This window comes from Lycium ferocissimum, chromosome 2, assembly GCF_029784015.1.
Source record: "Lycium ferocissimum isolate CSIRO_LF1 chromosome 2, AGI_CSIRO_Lferr_CH_V1, whole genome shotgun sequence".
NCBI classification, from domain to species: domain Eukaryota; kingdom Viridiplantae; phylum Streptophyta; class Magnoliopsida; order Solanales; family Solanaceae; genus Lycium; species Lycium ferocissimum.
The window spans coordinates 41,579,350-41,597,999 of record NC_081343.1 but is presented as its reverse complement, the minus strand read 5'-3'; the positions used below and the strand labels follow the sequence as shown (position 1 = coordinate 41,597,999).

The 18,650-nt window shown below is 34.2% G+C and overlaps 1 protein-coding gene across 1 annotated transcript; it reads right to left on the bottom strand.

Moving 5' to 3' along the window:
- Positions 1 to 81: 81 nt before the first annotated feature.
- LOC132047600 (uncharacterized) lies at positions 82 to 1,038 on the bottom strand. The gene has a single exon (XM_059438620.1). The coding sequence runs from the start codon at positions 1,036 to 1,038 to the stop codon at positions 82 to 84; it is 957 nt and encodes a 318-aa protein (XP_059294603.1).
- Between the last annotated feature and the right edge of the window lie 17,612 nt (positions 1,039 to 18,650).

The following is an 18,650-nucleotide window of genomic DNA, read 5'->3' as shown; positions in this document are numbered from 1 at the left end:
AACTAAAGCACGTCCGAACAACAATTGACCCGGTACTGAATTAATGGTAGCTTGTGATCGAATGTTTTAAAATAGTACCAGCTATTGCATTTGTGTTGATTTCAGTCCAACAGTAGTGTTTGTTGCCTCATCCACCTTCATTTGTTTAAACATCTGAACAAACTGATTGTACTGCTCTTTGTTGTAAGACTGATTGTTGGTGTTAGTAGATGTATGATTGTTGGTCCTGTTCTCACCTTCTTCTGTGGATAAGGCCCCATTACCCTTGATTTGAAAATCCTTTTCATTTGTGAACTGAAAATCCTCAGGAAACCCAATTAATCTGTAACAATCATCTGCAGCATGACCCACTTTTCCATAATAAGTGCAAGAAACATTAGGATTAAACTTTGCTCTTTTTCCTCTGAATTTTTGTGGTTGTTTGTAAAACCTCAGTTGTTGTTGTTGATGTTGTTGTTGATTATGGAACCTGGGGTATGAATTCCTAGATCTCTGTGAAAGGCCAATAGTCCTCTGAATCTGCTTTCCAAGCTTAAATTGGTTTATGTTACCAACCATAAAAGAAGAAGAATCTGAGGAAAGGAATGGACTCATAGATGATTCTCTCTGATTATCATCCAGTAAGATCAAAGAGTAGGCCTGATTAATATCAAGTAGAGGGTTAATCATTAAAATATTTCCCCTAGCTTGTGCACATGTATCATTTAAATCCATAAAAAACTCCATAAGTTTCTCATCTTCCATAAATTTTTCCAATTTATGTTTTCCTTCACAAGCACACACAAAAGTATATTTGATATTAGAGTTAAGTGAATCAAGTTCATCCCAAAGCCTTTTGAGTTTTGTGAAATACCCAGCTATGTTGCTGGTGCCTTGAGATAACCTGCTTAGTTCCTTCTTTAGGTGAAATAGCTTGGCACCATTAGTTTGTCCAAACGTATGCTCCAAACTTATCCAGAGTTCCTTTCCTGTTCTTGAGTAAATAACACTGTCTGCAATTTGTTTTGACAGTGAATTCAACAGCCAAGTAGTCACCATATCATTACACCTACTCCAAGGTTGCAAATGCGAGATCCATCAGATAGAGTAGCATGAGCTCCAGTAATGAAGCCCAGCTTGTTCTTAGCTGACAAGGCAATGAGAATGTTATACCCGCGTTTTGAGCATGAGTTTGACATGTACCTCATCATAGTATATGTGGAGTTTTAAGGTGTTTTGAAATCCTGCAATGAAGTTCGTCGAGTCTAGTTTGTAATGCAACAAACCGTTCATTGATAGGACATCGGAGTAGAGAATTATAGACGTTACAAATCGAACCGTCGACGCCAAATGCCTTTCCCCGCATATGCTACAAGACCTTTCAAAGAAACCGACTTCGCCATTCCGTTTTAAGGGACAAAATCTCATTTTTTTTCACCAAAAGTTCCAAAACTTTCCGTAAAAATTCAGCAACAAAAGAGAGCAAGATTGATTGTTCAACTTATTCCCTCTAGCTAAATAATGCAATAAAGGGTTCTTAGTAAGGCGAAGTGATTTGTGGAGCAAGAGGAAAACATATTCATACAAGTTGCCAACTTTAGTCAAGTGGAGAATTGATGGAAAAAGGTAAAGGTTTAATCATATTTTTATATATGTTATGGATGATTTGTGAAGTGTTATAGTATGTGGAAATGAATGGAACCCAAGAAATACGTATGTGCATGTGTGTGGCCGTGGTTTGCATGTTTAGCCGTGGGTGTTATGTTGCATGAAAGAAAATGGATTAATTTATGTAGTGCGTTAGTTGTTGTTGTAATGTATGGAAAAGTAATGAAATTCATGAAAGTTGTAGGTTGGTTGGGATGGCCGAATATGGGTGGTGTTGTTTGTCAAAAGAATGAACAAATTTTATTTAGTGTAATTTGGTTGTTGTTGTATGGATTTTATGGTGAAAATGATGATTTAATGATCCAATTTGAAGTAGAGAACATTATGGGTCGTTTTAAGATATTGTGAATTTAGTGTAGTTTCATGTATGTGTAAAATTAATGTTGTTAAAGTATAGATTGTTAGTATGGTTTATGAATTTGGAAGAAAAGAAATGCGTTGTTGATATTTCCCTCGGACTTGGAAGGTTTTCGGGTTGCCTTATATTTTGGTTGGGTTGTTTTGAATATTGTGCGGATTGTTGAAATGTTCTTGAACCGCGTTTGAATGGTTATGGATTGGTATTTGAATATGCAATCTTTGATACTAGTTTGAATATGTGAAGTTGAATTGAATATGCACGAATGTTGTCGAATTATATAGAAAAAGAGTTATTAATGTTAGAATGTGTTTGGAATTGCTTATGGATATTGTTGATGTGCTTGTTGGTATTGTTGTTGATACTTGGGCCGAGCCATATCCTCGGGATGGTGTGTTTACGGGGGAAATGCTTGCCGAAATTTCGGTAGACAAGTATTGAGGCAAGATTAAAATTTTAAGTCTCATGAATAGTAATGGTAAATGCGACCAAATTCTGCGGCATTTTTGGGCGAACTTGGAACCGGGATTTGGAATAGCGTAAGAGGCGGAAAAGGTATGTAAGGCTCACCCTTCCTTCTTTTGGCATGTTTTAGACCTAATAGGTTCGGATATGGGCCTCGGGACGATCCTATTCCTAGAAATCTAAGATTGAATTTGACCCCTTTTCATCATTCAATGGAATTGAATTGAATGTTCTATGAATAGTTGGAAAAATTGCATAACCATTTAGAACTTGCATGAATAGGACCCGACTACCAAAGGACGGTTATTTAACTACCTCATTATGTTCTATAATATACTTGGTCGTGTAACTACGTTTCTAATATGATTATCACTTCGATTTTCCAAAAATGGCTTTCAAGCGCGGTCGTGGTTCACTAATGATTTTTAAAGAACTAGTTTTGTACAAAGAAACACAAAATTGATTTTTCTAAAACCACTCCGACGGGGTGTGAGATTTTAATATTTAGACTTTCTAAAACCACTCCGGGCGGGGTGCGGTGGCCTCGGCCATGCAAGGCGTGCTATGCCTCGGTACGTAACCGAGCGAGCCGTGGCCTTAGCCGATCACCGAAAAGCTATGGCCTCGACCACGTCTGGGCGCACTATGGCCTCAGCTTATGTCTGAGTGAGCTATTTTTTTTCAAAACCACTCCGAAAGGGGTGCGAGGTTTTACTATTTCATCCCATTTACTACTTATGTTTACATTACCGTCATTATTGTTATGCCGGAAGCGGCAACGTAGGGGGCCACTATCGATATTCGAGCCGGCGGCCGCCCGGCGGGGGCTATCATTATTGTTATGCGCCGAAGCGGCAACGCCCGGGCGGCCATCATTCCTACGGCGTCACCGTCCGCGGACCGTGTTGTGATACTATATTTAAATTGTGCATTCTAGAACCGGTGTACTCGTACTTATATCGTGTATGCTTGAAAGAACGTGTGTTCGGATCGCATTATTTATTTAAGGATTGTTCTAAGACCCCGTGTGTACATTTATGTTTCCTCCCGGCCGAGGGGTTAGTAATGAGCTTGATTGTGGTTTCTTCTCTTCTAAATTAAGCTATGGTTATTATTTGTTATCGCTTTACATACTCGCACATACTCCGTACCGACCCCGCTTTCTTGGGTCGTTTCGTGCCACGCGTGTACACCGTAGGGTGAAGAGAGACTTTGCTGTGTTGTTCCCGCGGGATTGGCGAGCTCCATTTCGGTTCGGGTGTTGCGGGTCACACTTGTGTCATGGTAATTGTATATCCTAGAGACTTTGCGACGAGTGTCTGTGGATTGGGTGTCGAGAACGCGAATCGGTCGTAGATGTTAAAAGGGTGTGCATTTTGAGATATCGTCGATGGTAAAAGTTATGTATTTGTTTGCGGTTTTCATAATCCGTATAAAGATATGATCTCTATATTGAAAAGTTTCATGTTTCTTAAAAATTTTCGAAATGACAGGTTTTAGTAACGCGAACGTTTAAGGGTTCGCTCGACTCTGAGGAGGGTCGGGTGCCCATCACACCCTAGTAAGGTCGGGGTGTGACAGAGAATGAACCTTTTCCATCCCTAATAACCTCTTCCATCAAAGAGATTATTGACCAACACCATACCAGGTGCATCAGAGGCATGGAGATAGTAAGGGTGATTTGAATCTATGGTTGTTGTGCTACCACTTGATTTTGATGTAGCGACTATGGTTGAACTTTCAACCATTGATTTGATTTAGGGTGATACTGATTTTAGATGAATTAAATATTGTTCTGATACCATGTAAGAATATCAAAAACAAGTTTGGGAAAATTTTGTCTTGTATATCATCTGTATCGTCTACACTGTATTTATACATGTATACTGAAATTAGAAATAAACGAAAATCTAAATCCTGTACGATATTTGTCTAAATATTATTGGTTGCTATCTAACAATAAATCTAACAAAAGAATATTTCTATACAAGCTAAGAAGCTTCTAAGAATGTATACAGATGTGCATACGTCTGTATATTTATCCGGATGGGCCAAGCTTTCGTTTCAGACTTGTATGTTGAGCTAAAAGGCCCAAATCTGATTTAAGGCCCGAGTCTGATTTACTCCTCAGCTGATTATCTTCAGCCCATTTATCCTTTTGTGGAACATAACATAACCTCGACATAGTTGAAGTCCTTGAGTACTGTCCTTTCTCTTTCGTTTTAGGGTTTCTCTGTGATCTTGAACAAAACAAGGAAGAAGATGATGATGGTGTATGATTTATTCCAACAACCTGAAATATGGTAACACAAGAATAGAGCCTGAGCATCGGAATACTCAATATATATATATATATATATATATATATATATATATGCATCATGGTCAAACTATTTTATGGTGGGGCAAGAGTTATATAAAATTCATTAAATCATTATGCATGTCGAGTTTAATACGGCAATCAGGAATTTAAAATATTCAATATACATAGTTGCAAAATGATTTGTTTGACAGCATAAGAACTTGTTCACAATAACAATCAATATATGCGTCAATCTCAGTATCTAGTAGAGTTTGAACGAAGAGTTCCAAATGAACGGGGTAGGGTATCAGTATATCTAATACATAATTTAGATGTGAAAAATTATCCTCTAAAAAAGGAAATGTTGAATTAATTGATCGTAAATTATGAGATTTTATTTCATCATAATTCATAATAAGTGGCAATGGAATACGCCAGGAATTTCATCCACGGCAACTGACGTACTCTCTCCCGGCTAGCTAGGTAAGTATACATATGAATCTAAGATAAATGGTGTACCTCCCTGACAAGCTAGGCAATGGCGCACCAGAGTAGAAAGCACGGGACTAGCCTTCCTCCCGATCAATTAGGCCAAATACAAACTTTTTTTTTTTAAATATATATATATTATTCAAAATCATTTCAATCTCATAAGTTTATCACTACTGAAAACAGGACCAAAACTGATATTTAAGGATTGGCCGACCATAATCGTCCGACTCACCCTGTCGGTTTAGTTGGCGAGGAAAAAAATTTAAAAATCGACCGAGTCGATTGATTTTTTAAAATTACGCTAAAAGTAAACCGATACTGTGGCATGATATTATTCTATCACTAGACTACTAGTGCCTGTTGGTACAAGGCATGCTTTTTTTTTTTTTTTTTTGTTTATACTCTTTAACCGCATTTTGTACGGAAAAAACCGACGGATCCAGTAGTTTTTTTAAGAAAAAATTATATTATTGACTGTGTCGGTCGGTAAATCGGTTATTTCTTAAAGATGAGTTGACCAAAGATTTGACCAAAAACGAACCGCTTCGGTTGAGTGTTTGAAAACTGTTTTCAATCATGTTGAATAATAAACCGACCGCGTCGGTCAGTTTGTCTAAAAGAATATTTTCCAAGTAAAATTACCGATCGTATAGGTCGATTTTTCTATTTTCCAGATTTGATGACAAAAAAAGATTGACCGAATTCAATCGATTTCTTAAAAGAAATTAATTTTTGTTTGCTTATTCCGTCCAGTTTGGTCGGTTCTTCAGTTGGTATTTTTGATCGACCATGTCGGTCGGTATACTTCAGCCATCGGACCTTACAGACTTGATCTCATACAATGGAGTCCCTATGACATAAACAAAAAAATAATTATTTATAGAATTGGTCTAGTTGAGATGCTAATTAAGCTGTATTTTTTTGTTGCCCATCACTGGACATATATAGTTGTGCAAAACTTGGATCATCTTTGTCTGTGCTTTATTTTTTGCAAGCAGTGTTTAACTGCAAACTGAAACAAAGGGTGGAGCTATTGTTCCCCTCATTTTTGTAATTTCCATTTTTTGATATAAAGGTCACACCACCATAGGACAATATATATATTTTTTTAAAACAAAAAGTCAGTTTTGAGGTGTTTTTTTAGTAGCGTAGCTTAACCATAACACTTAGAAAATTATTTAAAATTAGCTTAGTGGGTTAGATATTAATTGGTTGAACTGCTAGACATGGGATGACTCTATAAATTTACGACGTGTATAGCAAGAAGATATATAGTTCCATTTTGTTCAATATACAGAAAGCTTCTCTCTCTTTATACTTGAGTATTCTCAGCTTTCTTCCACAAGTTCATGCCAGATTCATGAGAATTAACACAGGCTCGCGTTGGCCAATATGGTTTGCTAGAAGGTTTCTTTTGTCCTTCTGATTTCTAAATTTGACACGATCAGTTTGTGAAAGCAAGGAAATAGGGATATATGCACAAAAAGCTAGGCACATTACCGGCCATGTGATAATGATGGCCAAATGATGTACATGTGGGCAATAAGCTCAGTCAAACTTTGGACTTTTCTTTTTCTTTTCTTGCGCTACTTTTCGAACCTTTGAATGATAAAAAGTGAAAATTAGAGAGAAGAAAGTAGTCGCATATGCAAAAAAGACAAAGGAATGAAATTGGAAAGCTATGGCCAGAGCTCCATCACTGATTTCTCTAGGGACGTGGTTATTCACTCTGCATGCATGAGCATGCATGGTTTACCAAATTAATTGTATCTTATTCATGAGTCCATCAGCCAACATTTTTTCTCCCCTACCCCCTTTATTTGTTAAGTTCTAGAAATACTGAAACATTAATTGAACTTCGCGTAACTATTGAATACATGATATTTGGACTGGAGAGATTCTATCAGTCAATCAGTTGGGTTGACTACTTTCTTAATTGATGTGCCATTTTTTCCTTTTTAATTTGTTCCAGGAAAAAAAAAATAAACTATTAGATTTTTATTTTAAACCTTTAATAATATACTTTTACAGCCTTACATTCTTTTTTTTTTCCCCGTAAGAAAAAGAAAAAATTTAAGTGGTAACGATGTGGTAGTTGTGGTGGATAGGGATATCCTTCTATTTCACATATATAGTCCACATCTACTTCCACTACTACGCACACGATTATTGTTTTGGCTTTTGACCGTTTTGAGGTTTGAAGAATCCTATGCTTTCAAATTAAACTTTTTTTTCCACGCGCAACCCCGTTTCTGTTAAAGAGCAGAAAAAAAAAAAAAAAAAAAACTAGCCATGGCAAATTAAGATAATAGTTTACGGTGCGGATTTAGAGATCCAGTTGCGAGTTCACGTGAACCAATTAACTTTAAATGTGAACTCAGTTATTACATGAGGGTTGACCTATATTATTGGTTTGGCTTTTGACCGTTTTGAGGTTTGAAGAATCCTATGCTTTCAAATTAAACTTTTTTTTCCACGCGCAACCCCATTTTTGCTAAAGAGCAAAAAAAAAAAAAAAAACCTAGCCATGGCAAAGATAATAGTTTACGGTGCGGATTTAGAGCTCCAATTGCGAGTTCACGTGAACCAATTAACTTTAATTGTGAACTCAGTTATTACATGAGGGTTGACCTATTTGGAGAGTCAAACAACTCTTTCTTTGACTCAATTTCAAATATAGATCTTTCGAGTAGTTTATAATAAAATTTATATATTTGAAAATTACATAAAAATTACTACTCCCTCTGTCCCTATTTAATTGTCTTATTTTCTTTTTTAGTCTCTCTCAAAAAGAATGACTCTTTCTATATTTAGTAAGTTTTAACAAGTTTAGAACCACAAGATCTAAAGGACTACACACATCTTTAATTCAAGACCACAAGATTCATCAAAAGTCTTTCTTTATTTCTTAAACTCCGTGCCAAGTTAAACTAAAACACTTAAATTGGGACGAAGGGAGTATAAGTCTACATAATTAATAATTCACAATATATGAAAAGAGTTGGAGAAAATAGTAGTCAAGAAAGATCTGTTTGACTCTTGAAATAGGTCAAACCTCATATAAATTGAAACGGAGGAGTAATGTTAAGTTAAAGTCACATAGGGATCCATAAATTTTAAATTCTAAATTCGCACGTGATTCTGGATCAAAGTTTCATTCTCACTATGTAGTTTTCAATTCGTGTGCATGCGTGTGCCTTTATAGTGCCGGCTCAAGGGCCAAGCCAATGAAGCAATGGCTTGAGGCCCTCAAATTTTTAGGGCCCCATTTTCTCTAATTAATATTAATAGGCTAATTTTATGGTACATATAATTTTTCTTACAAAAATATTCAGCATCACATAATTTTCTTACAAAATTATTCAGCATCACATAATTTTTCTTACAAAAATATTCAGCATCTAATTGTATGGCAAATAAGTATGAGATTCTTTATAAAAAAAAGAAAAAGAATTACTTGGCCAGTGTGATTGTCACCTGATTGATGGTGACAGATAATTAATTTACATTCTAATATAATATTATTCTTTTCAGCATCTAATTGTATGGCAAATAAGTATGAGATTCTTTATAAAAAAAAGAAAGAGAATTACTTAGCCAGTGTGATTGTCACCTGATTGATGGTGACAGATAATTAATTTACATTCTAATATAATATTATTCTTTTTTTTTCTTTTCATAATAAAACTTGTATTCTATGTTTTATTTTTTCTCGTAATAAGCTATCTATTTTCTAAGAAACAAGCGATGAAAGGCATTAAATAAATAAAAAATTGTATGTTTCATTCTTTTTCAAGTCCTCAAAAGCATCACAACAAACATATTAAAATAACGAAGTCTTTTTGATGTCAAGTTATCAATTTCTAGAATCAGGTTCTATGTTATAACATTTACGAAGTATCTTTTTCTTTAAGTTTGAAATTACCTCATAGTAGTATATTCTTTATCTGAATCTGAAATCAAGTATGTCAACTATAAAGCATGAATCAGGTTACGTAATATAATTTTATTTATTTATGTTATTTGAGGTCTCTTAATAAAGTTTGTTCTGACTTCTGAAGTCTTTGAGAAATCTCTAAAGACTAAGGGGTCGTTTGGTAGATAGTCGAAATTATCCCGAGATTATAATTCCGGGACTAATTTGTCCCATCTATTGGGGTTATTTTATACCATCTAAAAGATGGTATAAAATAATCCCAAAGATAAGTGGGATAAGAAGGTATAAGCTGGGATATCCCAGCACTAATTTTGTACCATGTTTGGTACAAGGTATAAATTTATACCTTCTACCAAACATGGTATAAAAATTAGTGCTGGAATATCCCAGCTTATACCTTCTACCAAACGACCCCTAAAGGTTCTCTCGCATATTCATTACTGTTTTTTTCGCCTAAGTTGTTGAGGGTCCGACACCGCGACGAGATTTTGCTTTTGAATAGACGAGGCACCCACTAATTTTATTTTTCGCTAGCTAGTTAAAACTAGAGGACGTAAATAATTTTTATAATCGGTTAAACTATGTAATACTTCCTCTCTTCAAAAAGAGTATCCACTTAACTTTTATTTTTTGGTTAAAAAAGAGTATCTACTTAGGAAATCAAGAAAGAATTAACCTTATTTTTTTAGATTTGCGCTTATTATATGTTAAGAGATCAAATCCCAATACCTATATTCGGATTAATTATGACGTATCCAACCTTTGCGGGCGACCTATTACCCCCTGACCTTATTTTTTCTGTATTTTTGTACCCTTTTTCAGCTGACGTGGCACAAAAAAATTAGATGACCAGATGCAACAAGGGAGAGTGTCGCACACTCTTCGCCACATCGGCGCCACGTCAGTGCCACGTTGGAACTTTCTAAATTTTATTAAACAAGTATCAAAATTTTATTTTTAATATATCTTTTCATAAATATATGTATTTTTAATTGATTTTTCCTTCTTCTTTTTTTTTTTTCTATCTCATTTTTTACTTTTACTCCCTCCCTCCCTAAATTTTTCAACCTTTTTTTCTATCTCAGCCGCCGCCGCCGTCGGACTTCATCGCCGGCGAGCGGCCACTGCCCCAACGAACCCCCTTCCTTCATCTCCTTCTCTCCACTGCTTGCACCATTGCGCCAATGACCCCTCGCCCTTCCTTCATCTCCTTCTCTCCCTCCCGCGCCACCACCACCACCGACGAGCGGCCACTGCCCCACCACCGCCGCCGGAAGTTGGTGTTTTTTAAGAAAAGAGAAGAAGCAGTCCCGTGGAATTGAATGTGTGTGTGTTAATGGAGGAAGAAAATGGGTTGAATGTGTGTGTGTTAATGGAGGAAGAAAATGGGTTGGTTGATTTCTTGAAAATATATGTATGATTGATGATGAAATTGAATGTGTGTGTGTTAATGGAGGAAGCAAATGAGTTGAATGTGTGTGTGTGTTAATGGAGGAAGAAAATGGATTGGTTGATTTCTTGAAAAGATATGTATGATTGATGATGAAATTGAATGTGTGTGTGTTAATGGAGGAAGAAAATAGGTTGAATTTGTGTGTGTTAATGGAGGAAGAAAATGGGTTGATTGATTTCTTGAAATGAAGAAGAAGAAGAAGAAAAAGGGTTTAGTGATGAAGAAGATAAAATTAATGGTTAATTAGTGTAAATATAATTAATAAAAGAAAAATCAAATAAAAAAAAGAAAGGAAAAGAATATAAAATTAAAATTTAGAAAGTTCCAACGTGGCACTGACGTGACGCCGATGTGGCGGAGAGTGTGCAACACTCTCCCTTGTTGCATCTGGTCATCTAATTTTTTTATACCACGTCAGCCGAAAAAAGGTACAATACAGAAAAAATAAGGTAGGGGGTAATAGGTCGCCCGCAAAGGTTGGGTGATCATAATTAATTCGAAAGATACGTTGAGGAGACATTTGATTATTTTCTCTATTTTTACTTAAAATTTAATATTTTGTTAAGAGATATATAAATGACTAAATGTATAATCTTTTTGAGTCGGGAGGGAGTATGTTGTAGCACGTAATTGTCTGCGGTATGGGAATGAAAGACGAGAATAGAAAGGAAAGGATGCATGCAATGGTCCCAACTCTCAAGCCTCAAGAATCTACTGAATTATTCTTCAGACAGAACTGTAAATCATTACCCTTTCTCTAGGAGCATCCATAATATACGAATAGATTATGAGGGCCTCACTTTATGGTCAAAAAGCTTGAGTTGAATTGTTTCTACTTGTAATAAGATGGAAAAAAATAAATAAAAAGAGTATGACCGAATATTAAAAAAAAAAAAAAAAAATACACAAAGAACTTTTGCGGAAGAAAAAGAAAATCTGACATCTCCAAAAGCTTGTTGTCGTACAGTGGTGATGCTAATCATATAGATTCATCCGTTGGAGTAGGACGAATGTAATATTTGGGAAAGTAATGCGCAGTTACGTCCACAACCTTTTAGTTCAATCATATTATAACGTAATCACAGTTTCATTCCCAAAACAAATTGGCTCTTTTATATAAATCAATACTGATCATATTATTCAATTTAAAATACTCATCTCATGTCAATATATTATATAAAACAAAGAAAAGTAATCCTAGAGGTTCTTTATATTTTTATGAACTTATAAATCTCAGTGGCTAATACAACTCCAAGAAAAATATATGGCAAAAAGTAAAAGTGCTAACTACTAACATATCTAAAACATTTTCAACTAATATGTATTTTCTATGTAAATCTTTTTCTTCTATTGTGCCTTATTTTTCGTTAAGTCTGTATGAATGCCAAAAAGTTATAAGAGATAATAGTGAAATTTTACATGATATAGCTTACTCTAAGAGGTATTTATGGATAATAACTACTATTTATTTTATTGACTTTTCGTAGCTATAGTCTTTTTCTAATTTACACCTCATAACTAGTAATTGCATATTATTTTTTGCCCAGAAGGTTTTTGGCAACACGTCCCCCTTCTTGTATAAGATACCCGGCATCTCAATAGTCTTCCGTTTTCAATTGATTTTCCTCACCTCGCAGATCTCTCTTCTCCTTCACCTCTCTCTCTCTGCTCCCTCTCTCTTCTCCCTCGGTAAAACCTGCTCGTCACCGGTTCTGGACAGAGGTAGTTACATGAAGGGCGTGTTTGGTATGAAGGAAAATATTTTCCCAAAAGTTTCCTTCATGCCAACACACCCGAAGTGTAAAATCTGAAATCAGTAAGGAATTGTTGTTGAAGTCTATTTTGTTGCTTTGGATTCACATATTGCTAAAGAAAACGTTGTCAACCCTAGCTGAGACATTTGGGTGACGCGAAGTGAGAAAAATCTGAAAATCCATTTGAGTTCACCATTTTCAGATCTGAAACAATGGCGGCGGCGGCAAACCGATCTAAGTTTTCGTTTTTGAGGAGTGGAGACAATCTCAGGCTTGATATAGCTCCTAAAATACAGTGTATCTGACAATCTGAGGCTTGATATAGCTCCTAAAATACAATGTATCTGACAATCTCAGGCTTGATATAACTCTAAGAGCTCCTAAAATACAGTGTTAGCTAATTCTTCATTTTTTTTTAGTATAAATACAGTGTATTTTGTAGATCTGAGTGTATTCGTCTGGCCGGAATTCATGGCTTCTTGTCCTTCTTGTAGCTCAAATCTGAGTGTATTTATCATTTTTTTAGTGTTATAAGTTATATGTATTTGGCTGATTGTATTTTTGGGCAAAACTAGATGTATATATTTGATTGTCTGTGTTGTTTAAATGATCTATATCCTATTTTTTCCGAGTAAATACAAAGGTATCTGAAACTTTTGTATATGAAATTTTGTTTTTTGTATACAAATTTACCCATGTCATTGTTTGATACAACCGATTTACGTTTTTGAATACACTTGAATACACTCTACATCAGTGAAATACTAGCCGGCTACAACACAAATACATTCAAATACAGTCGAATACATTCAATCTTGCGATGTTCAGCGGCGACCGTGCTGATCGGAGCTCGAATACATTCAAATACAACCAAAACAAAAGGATAAATCAATATGTAAATACACTGGAATACACAACTCCGTCGTGTATTTAAATTCACTGGAATGTACAATCATTTTGAATACACATGTATTCAAAGAAATTAAGGTTGCATGTATTGATCAAATACATTCAAATACACGCGACATCAAATAAGGTTGAATACAACTGAACAATGTATTCAAATACACTCATGTACAGGGAATTTCTCTGAACTAGCTATGAAATGTAAATACATAAAATATAGCAACGGATTGTTAAAAGCTCTTTAAAGGCAGTAGTTTCTGTAAGTTGCCCGTTATTTTCTAGCATAAATTATTGGAGTGAAAAAATTAGCCCATGAAAACATGATTCGTCTAACCCGTCCATTTATTGGCTCAACCCGTTAAACCCCACCCAATTCAGTCCGTCTAAAAATTGCGCTGATATGAAGCTCAAATTGGCTCGTGAGGAATCTTGTCAAAAACTTTTCAAATTTTTTATCAAAATACTTTCAAAAAGACATTTTTGTTTGATATGTTTTATATAGTCATAATAAAGGGGAGAAACGGTCTCATTATGTGCTTAAAAAATTATAAAGAACAAAATAAATAAACTAAAACTAAGTAAGAATTGAGCAGGTTAGATTATGACCCGTTTTTTAAACTATTTTAGTCTAGATAACTTTAGATGGATCATTTTGTTAAGCCCATTTTGACCCCTCCAAATTAGTTCAACCCATCGATTTGACATTCCTAATAGTGGAATGTCAAATTATATATCCACTGAATATAAATCTTGACCGAATATATTCAAATAAAAGTTTCAAAATACTAAAGACTTAGATATTTCCACGGGCTGCAGTAAAGTTGAAAAATTAAATTAATTTATCTACAGTTTCTATAACAGTCTCGTTTATCCGGATCATATTTTTGCATGTTACAGAGATTATTACTCTTATAATAACATTTGATGTTTAAAAATCTTATTTGGTTGTTATGATTACCCAAAAAAATCTTTTTTCAAATTTTTCATGTGTAACAAATTGACAGAATAAAAAAAGTCTCAATTTCATCTTTAAATGCTTATGTTTGTTACAAGAACTTTTTGACGTTCCAGATTCCTCATTAAAATCTATCGTCAATAAACTATATATATTTAATAGATTGTTTTTTGGTTATTAGATATTTGAAAATTCATTACATAATATTTGAGTAAGAGTGATATGATGAGGTAATTTTAGAAATAGGGCATCTTCATAAATCATAACGATGAACGTTGTTATTTTGCACGATCAAATATCTAACTTAAGTTATGTCTGATTTTCGCCTAGAGGATGAATCAGGTTATTTTATCTGTTCCAAATACACATTGCGGAATAATAAAAGACAGAAAAGTAATGACACAATATTTTTACGTGGAAATCACCCGGTTCACAAGGGTGAAAAAACCACGACCTACACCTCTGTAGAATTTGCCTCAAACTCCACTACTATTGTGAGCCTCAACAAATTCGATTACAAAGCTTGCAACCTAGCTAGGAACTAACTCTAATTCCTATTTCAATAATCTCCCTGGATTATTGAGCCTTTTCCAAGTTGCCCTCAAGTTGGAATTAAATTTGACAATTGTTTATACCTACTACAATGCTTCTAAGAAAGATGGAATCGTACAACTTGATAAACAACCCTAATACAAAATACTAGACTTGAAAACTGTAAAGTATTACACAATTAAACAGGTTCTTCAATCAGGTCATCCGTATCAGTCCACACTTCAGTAGTCAATCAGAACTCTCAAATATTGCTTTTGCTTATTTGCTCAAATTCTGCTTTTCCCTCTATGTGAGTGCGTGAGATTCTTCCAATGAAGACTTATATATATATATATATATATATATATATATATATATATATATATATATATTGTGAGAATAAAAACACCTGCTTGATAAGGCCCATGAGGAGAGATAGTGTTTGAGATGGAGGCAACCTCTTGTCACACGGCTTGATATAGGCACTGTAGGAGTCTAAAGTTTATCTTAGATAACTTTTTCAAGGACTCTTATATCTTGTCCGCTAAGTTTGTATCTCGAAATCTTTAATACAAGAGTTCTACTTGCATCTGGACTCTGAGATCAAACATGCAATGTCCATTGACCTGGTTCGTTCAACTAGGTCATTTACTTTTTCAATCATCAAAACATACAAGGTCTAACAAACGTTACTTTGATAGGTAAAGAATTGTTACAGAGGTAAAGTATAATATAGAAAAGTTGGTTTCAAAGAAAATTAGCTTATTATAACGAAATTATATTATTGAAGATGACTGTTGTTTAAAGAGGCTTCATCGCATTGATGTTTTTCTCTTTATTTTTCTTCTGGCTGTCCCTATTTTCTCGTAATTCGGTTCCTATATCTTTATTTTACATTGATACTGCATGGATCAATTAATTAGCACTAATCTAGTTGAATCACTATATTAGTACATAATTAAATATTACAAGTACTAAGAATAAAGCATAAAACATTCCAAACTGATAAATACTATCTCAAGTAGCAAATATGTTGATAGTACTGAATAGGTAAAACTAGCATCAGCAAAAGGATAGAATACCTTATCTGCAGCCTCTATTAATGCTTTTGCCGAAAGTACACCCATTTTTACCTTATTGCATTATAATGTGCATTAAGATTTCCAACTTTTACCCACTTGTTACCGTCCACTAATTATTCGCACATGCATTCCATCCTTATTTCTTATCCCATATCATATACAGTATATAGTAGTATAATTCATGAATACTGCTTTGTTTTATCTGGTTTAATCTTGTCCATGGACGGAGCTAGCTCATCGGGTACGGGTTCGGTCGAACCCAATAGCTTTTATCCAAATCTTATATTTGTATTAAAAAAAGCCAATTAAGCATATACAAATTATTAACTTAGAACTCAATAACTTTAAGAAAAAAACTAAAATCCTGAATCTATAAACGTCAAATCCTGGCTCAGTGTCTCTGTCCAATACCCCAGCTTATTGATCATCAAATTTATATATCTTTGTCAACTCAAGTAACTTTAACGTTAATTTTGATTTTGTGACAGGACACGTACGGTCCAAATTTAAATTTGAAGAATCTATTACTACCTGATCAAGATAAATGTGTCAGTACTAAAGCATTATTCTCACTTCATACAGAAGATAAGCGTGCGTCACATTTACCTTCAAGAACGTACCCTCTGCTCCAACTAAATTTACAACCTTATATCTGAAATGTAACCGCAGCATCTCATTCATTCCTGACTTTAAACTTTTATTTACTTAACATATGTAGGAATGATGAAATTAACCTAAGAAAATATGTTCCGTTCAACTTGTTCAAATTTGGCGGGTTAATAAGCCGCTCATATATTAACTGAGCTCATTTTAACCTGTCAATTTAAATCCTTGTATAAGCTGGACCGATTGAAACTAAATATGTAACCCAAATTGATCCATGAGAAACGTTGTCAATATATTTTTAAAAAGACCTTTTTTTTGTTTGATATATCACATATAGTCATAATAAAGACAAAAATAGCAGTAGATAATTTAACAATTTATAAGGAATTTAAAATTTGGAAGAGTTGGATGAGATGGACTATGAGCCATCGTTTAGCCTATCTTGACCTAGTTCATCTCAACCTAAATACTCTTTGGACGGGTTGATAACCCGTCATTTATTAATTCATCACATTGAATTTGAATTCAGCTCAACTCGTCCATTTAATTAACATCCCTAAATTCATATGTACATATAATATAAGTTAGGTCACACAAGAGTCAAAACTATAAACAAATTAATTAATGATTTACCTTTAAGTATAGTCCGTAAATTTGTAAAAGAGATAAATGCTCTGTTATAACGGATTTATTATGCTATGTGTAAAAACTTTCCTCTCCTTTTACAATTTATATGACACCATTTGACTTGACATGAAATTTAAGAAAGAAATGATTTTTTTTTTTTTTAAATTGAGATAATCGTAAAAATTCTTACATGAACTATCAGGTATTTGCGTTTTTTTACCTAAACTATCACCAACTATTTATCACAACACCCCTCGACTAATATCTGATGGTGTGTGGTGTACACTCTCTATTTGTTTTGTTTAAAAATGGTGTCAAATGGCACTCCACATAGATAATTAAAGAATTAATTGGAAAGTTACAAAGTTTAAGAGATAATGGTCAAAAACCCATATGAAGTATCACTTTTTTTTGCGAGTTTTCAGCACCATTAGATACTAGTCGAGGTGTTTTGATAAATACTTGGTGATAGTTTAGGTAGGAAACATAAACACTTGATAGTTCAGCTGTGCTTTGATAAATAGTTGGTGATAGTTTAGGTAGAAAACTCACAAAAAAATGATACTTGAGATATGTTTTTTTACCATTATGTCTTTTAAATTTGTGGTCTAAAACAAGTCTTAGATATTTGTGTAGTTATAAGTCATCTCATTAAGACTACTTACAATAGGAACTTTTAAATTAAATTATTTATAAATATAAAAAAATGACATTATTTTTTTGGACAGATAAAACGAAAAAGACTATCACATAAATTGGAATTGAGAGAGTAAATATTTTATGATATCAGCGCGTAAAACTTATAAATCCTTTTTAGAACCTTAGACATGATCAGTGGTCTTGCAGATTCTAGGACACGGTGCTGTCAAATATGGGCAATTTGCTGGATTGCCTTCGCTGGGGTGGTCTTTAATATTTACCCCTCAAATTGGTGGTCTTTAATTTTTGCCTTTAGCTAAAAATTCTTTTGTTTCCGGTTCGACCTACCTGCTCAGTCAAAAATTAAAAAAAAAAAAAAAATCGCAAGGCAAAGTTTTGCATGCAAAACTCACTACCTCAGAGTTTCAAAAATAGAGTTTTGGGTAAAACTTTGCCTTAAGGTAGAATTTTGCCTTCGAAATTCCTTCTTATTTTTACTAAGTTGGGGTTCGAACTCAGAATCTCGAAATATTAGGCGAAAGATAAAAATTAAAGACCACCAATTTGAGGGGAAAAAATTAAAAACCACCCCAAAAGAAGGACGATCCGCGCCAAAAAATGGTCAAATATTCTCGTATAGCCCAATTGTGGGCCCAAAGCATTTTGATTACTACAAAGGTTTCCGATTTGCAGTTGTTACCTATGTAGCCAATCTTGATATTTAAGTAATATCCGAATCTTAAATGAGATTTAAGTCCATATATATCGTTTGGTAATAACGATATTAGTATGGTATATAAGAACTTGCTTAATTAGCACCAAGAGTTTTTCTAGAGGCTTCGTCTTCCATTACCTCTATAAATAGCTTGATATCCTCCCATTCTCTCAATTATTCT

Coding starts and splice junctions, on each gene's coding strand:
- LOC132047600 (XM_059438620.1), bottom strand. CDS start 1,038: ATGGTGACTACTTGGCTGTTGAATTCACTGTCAAAACAAATTGCAGAC.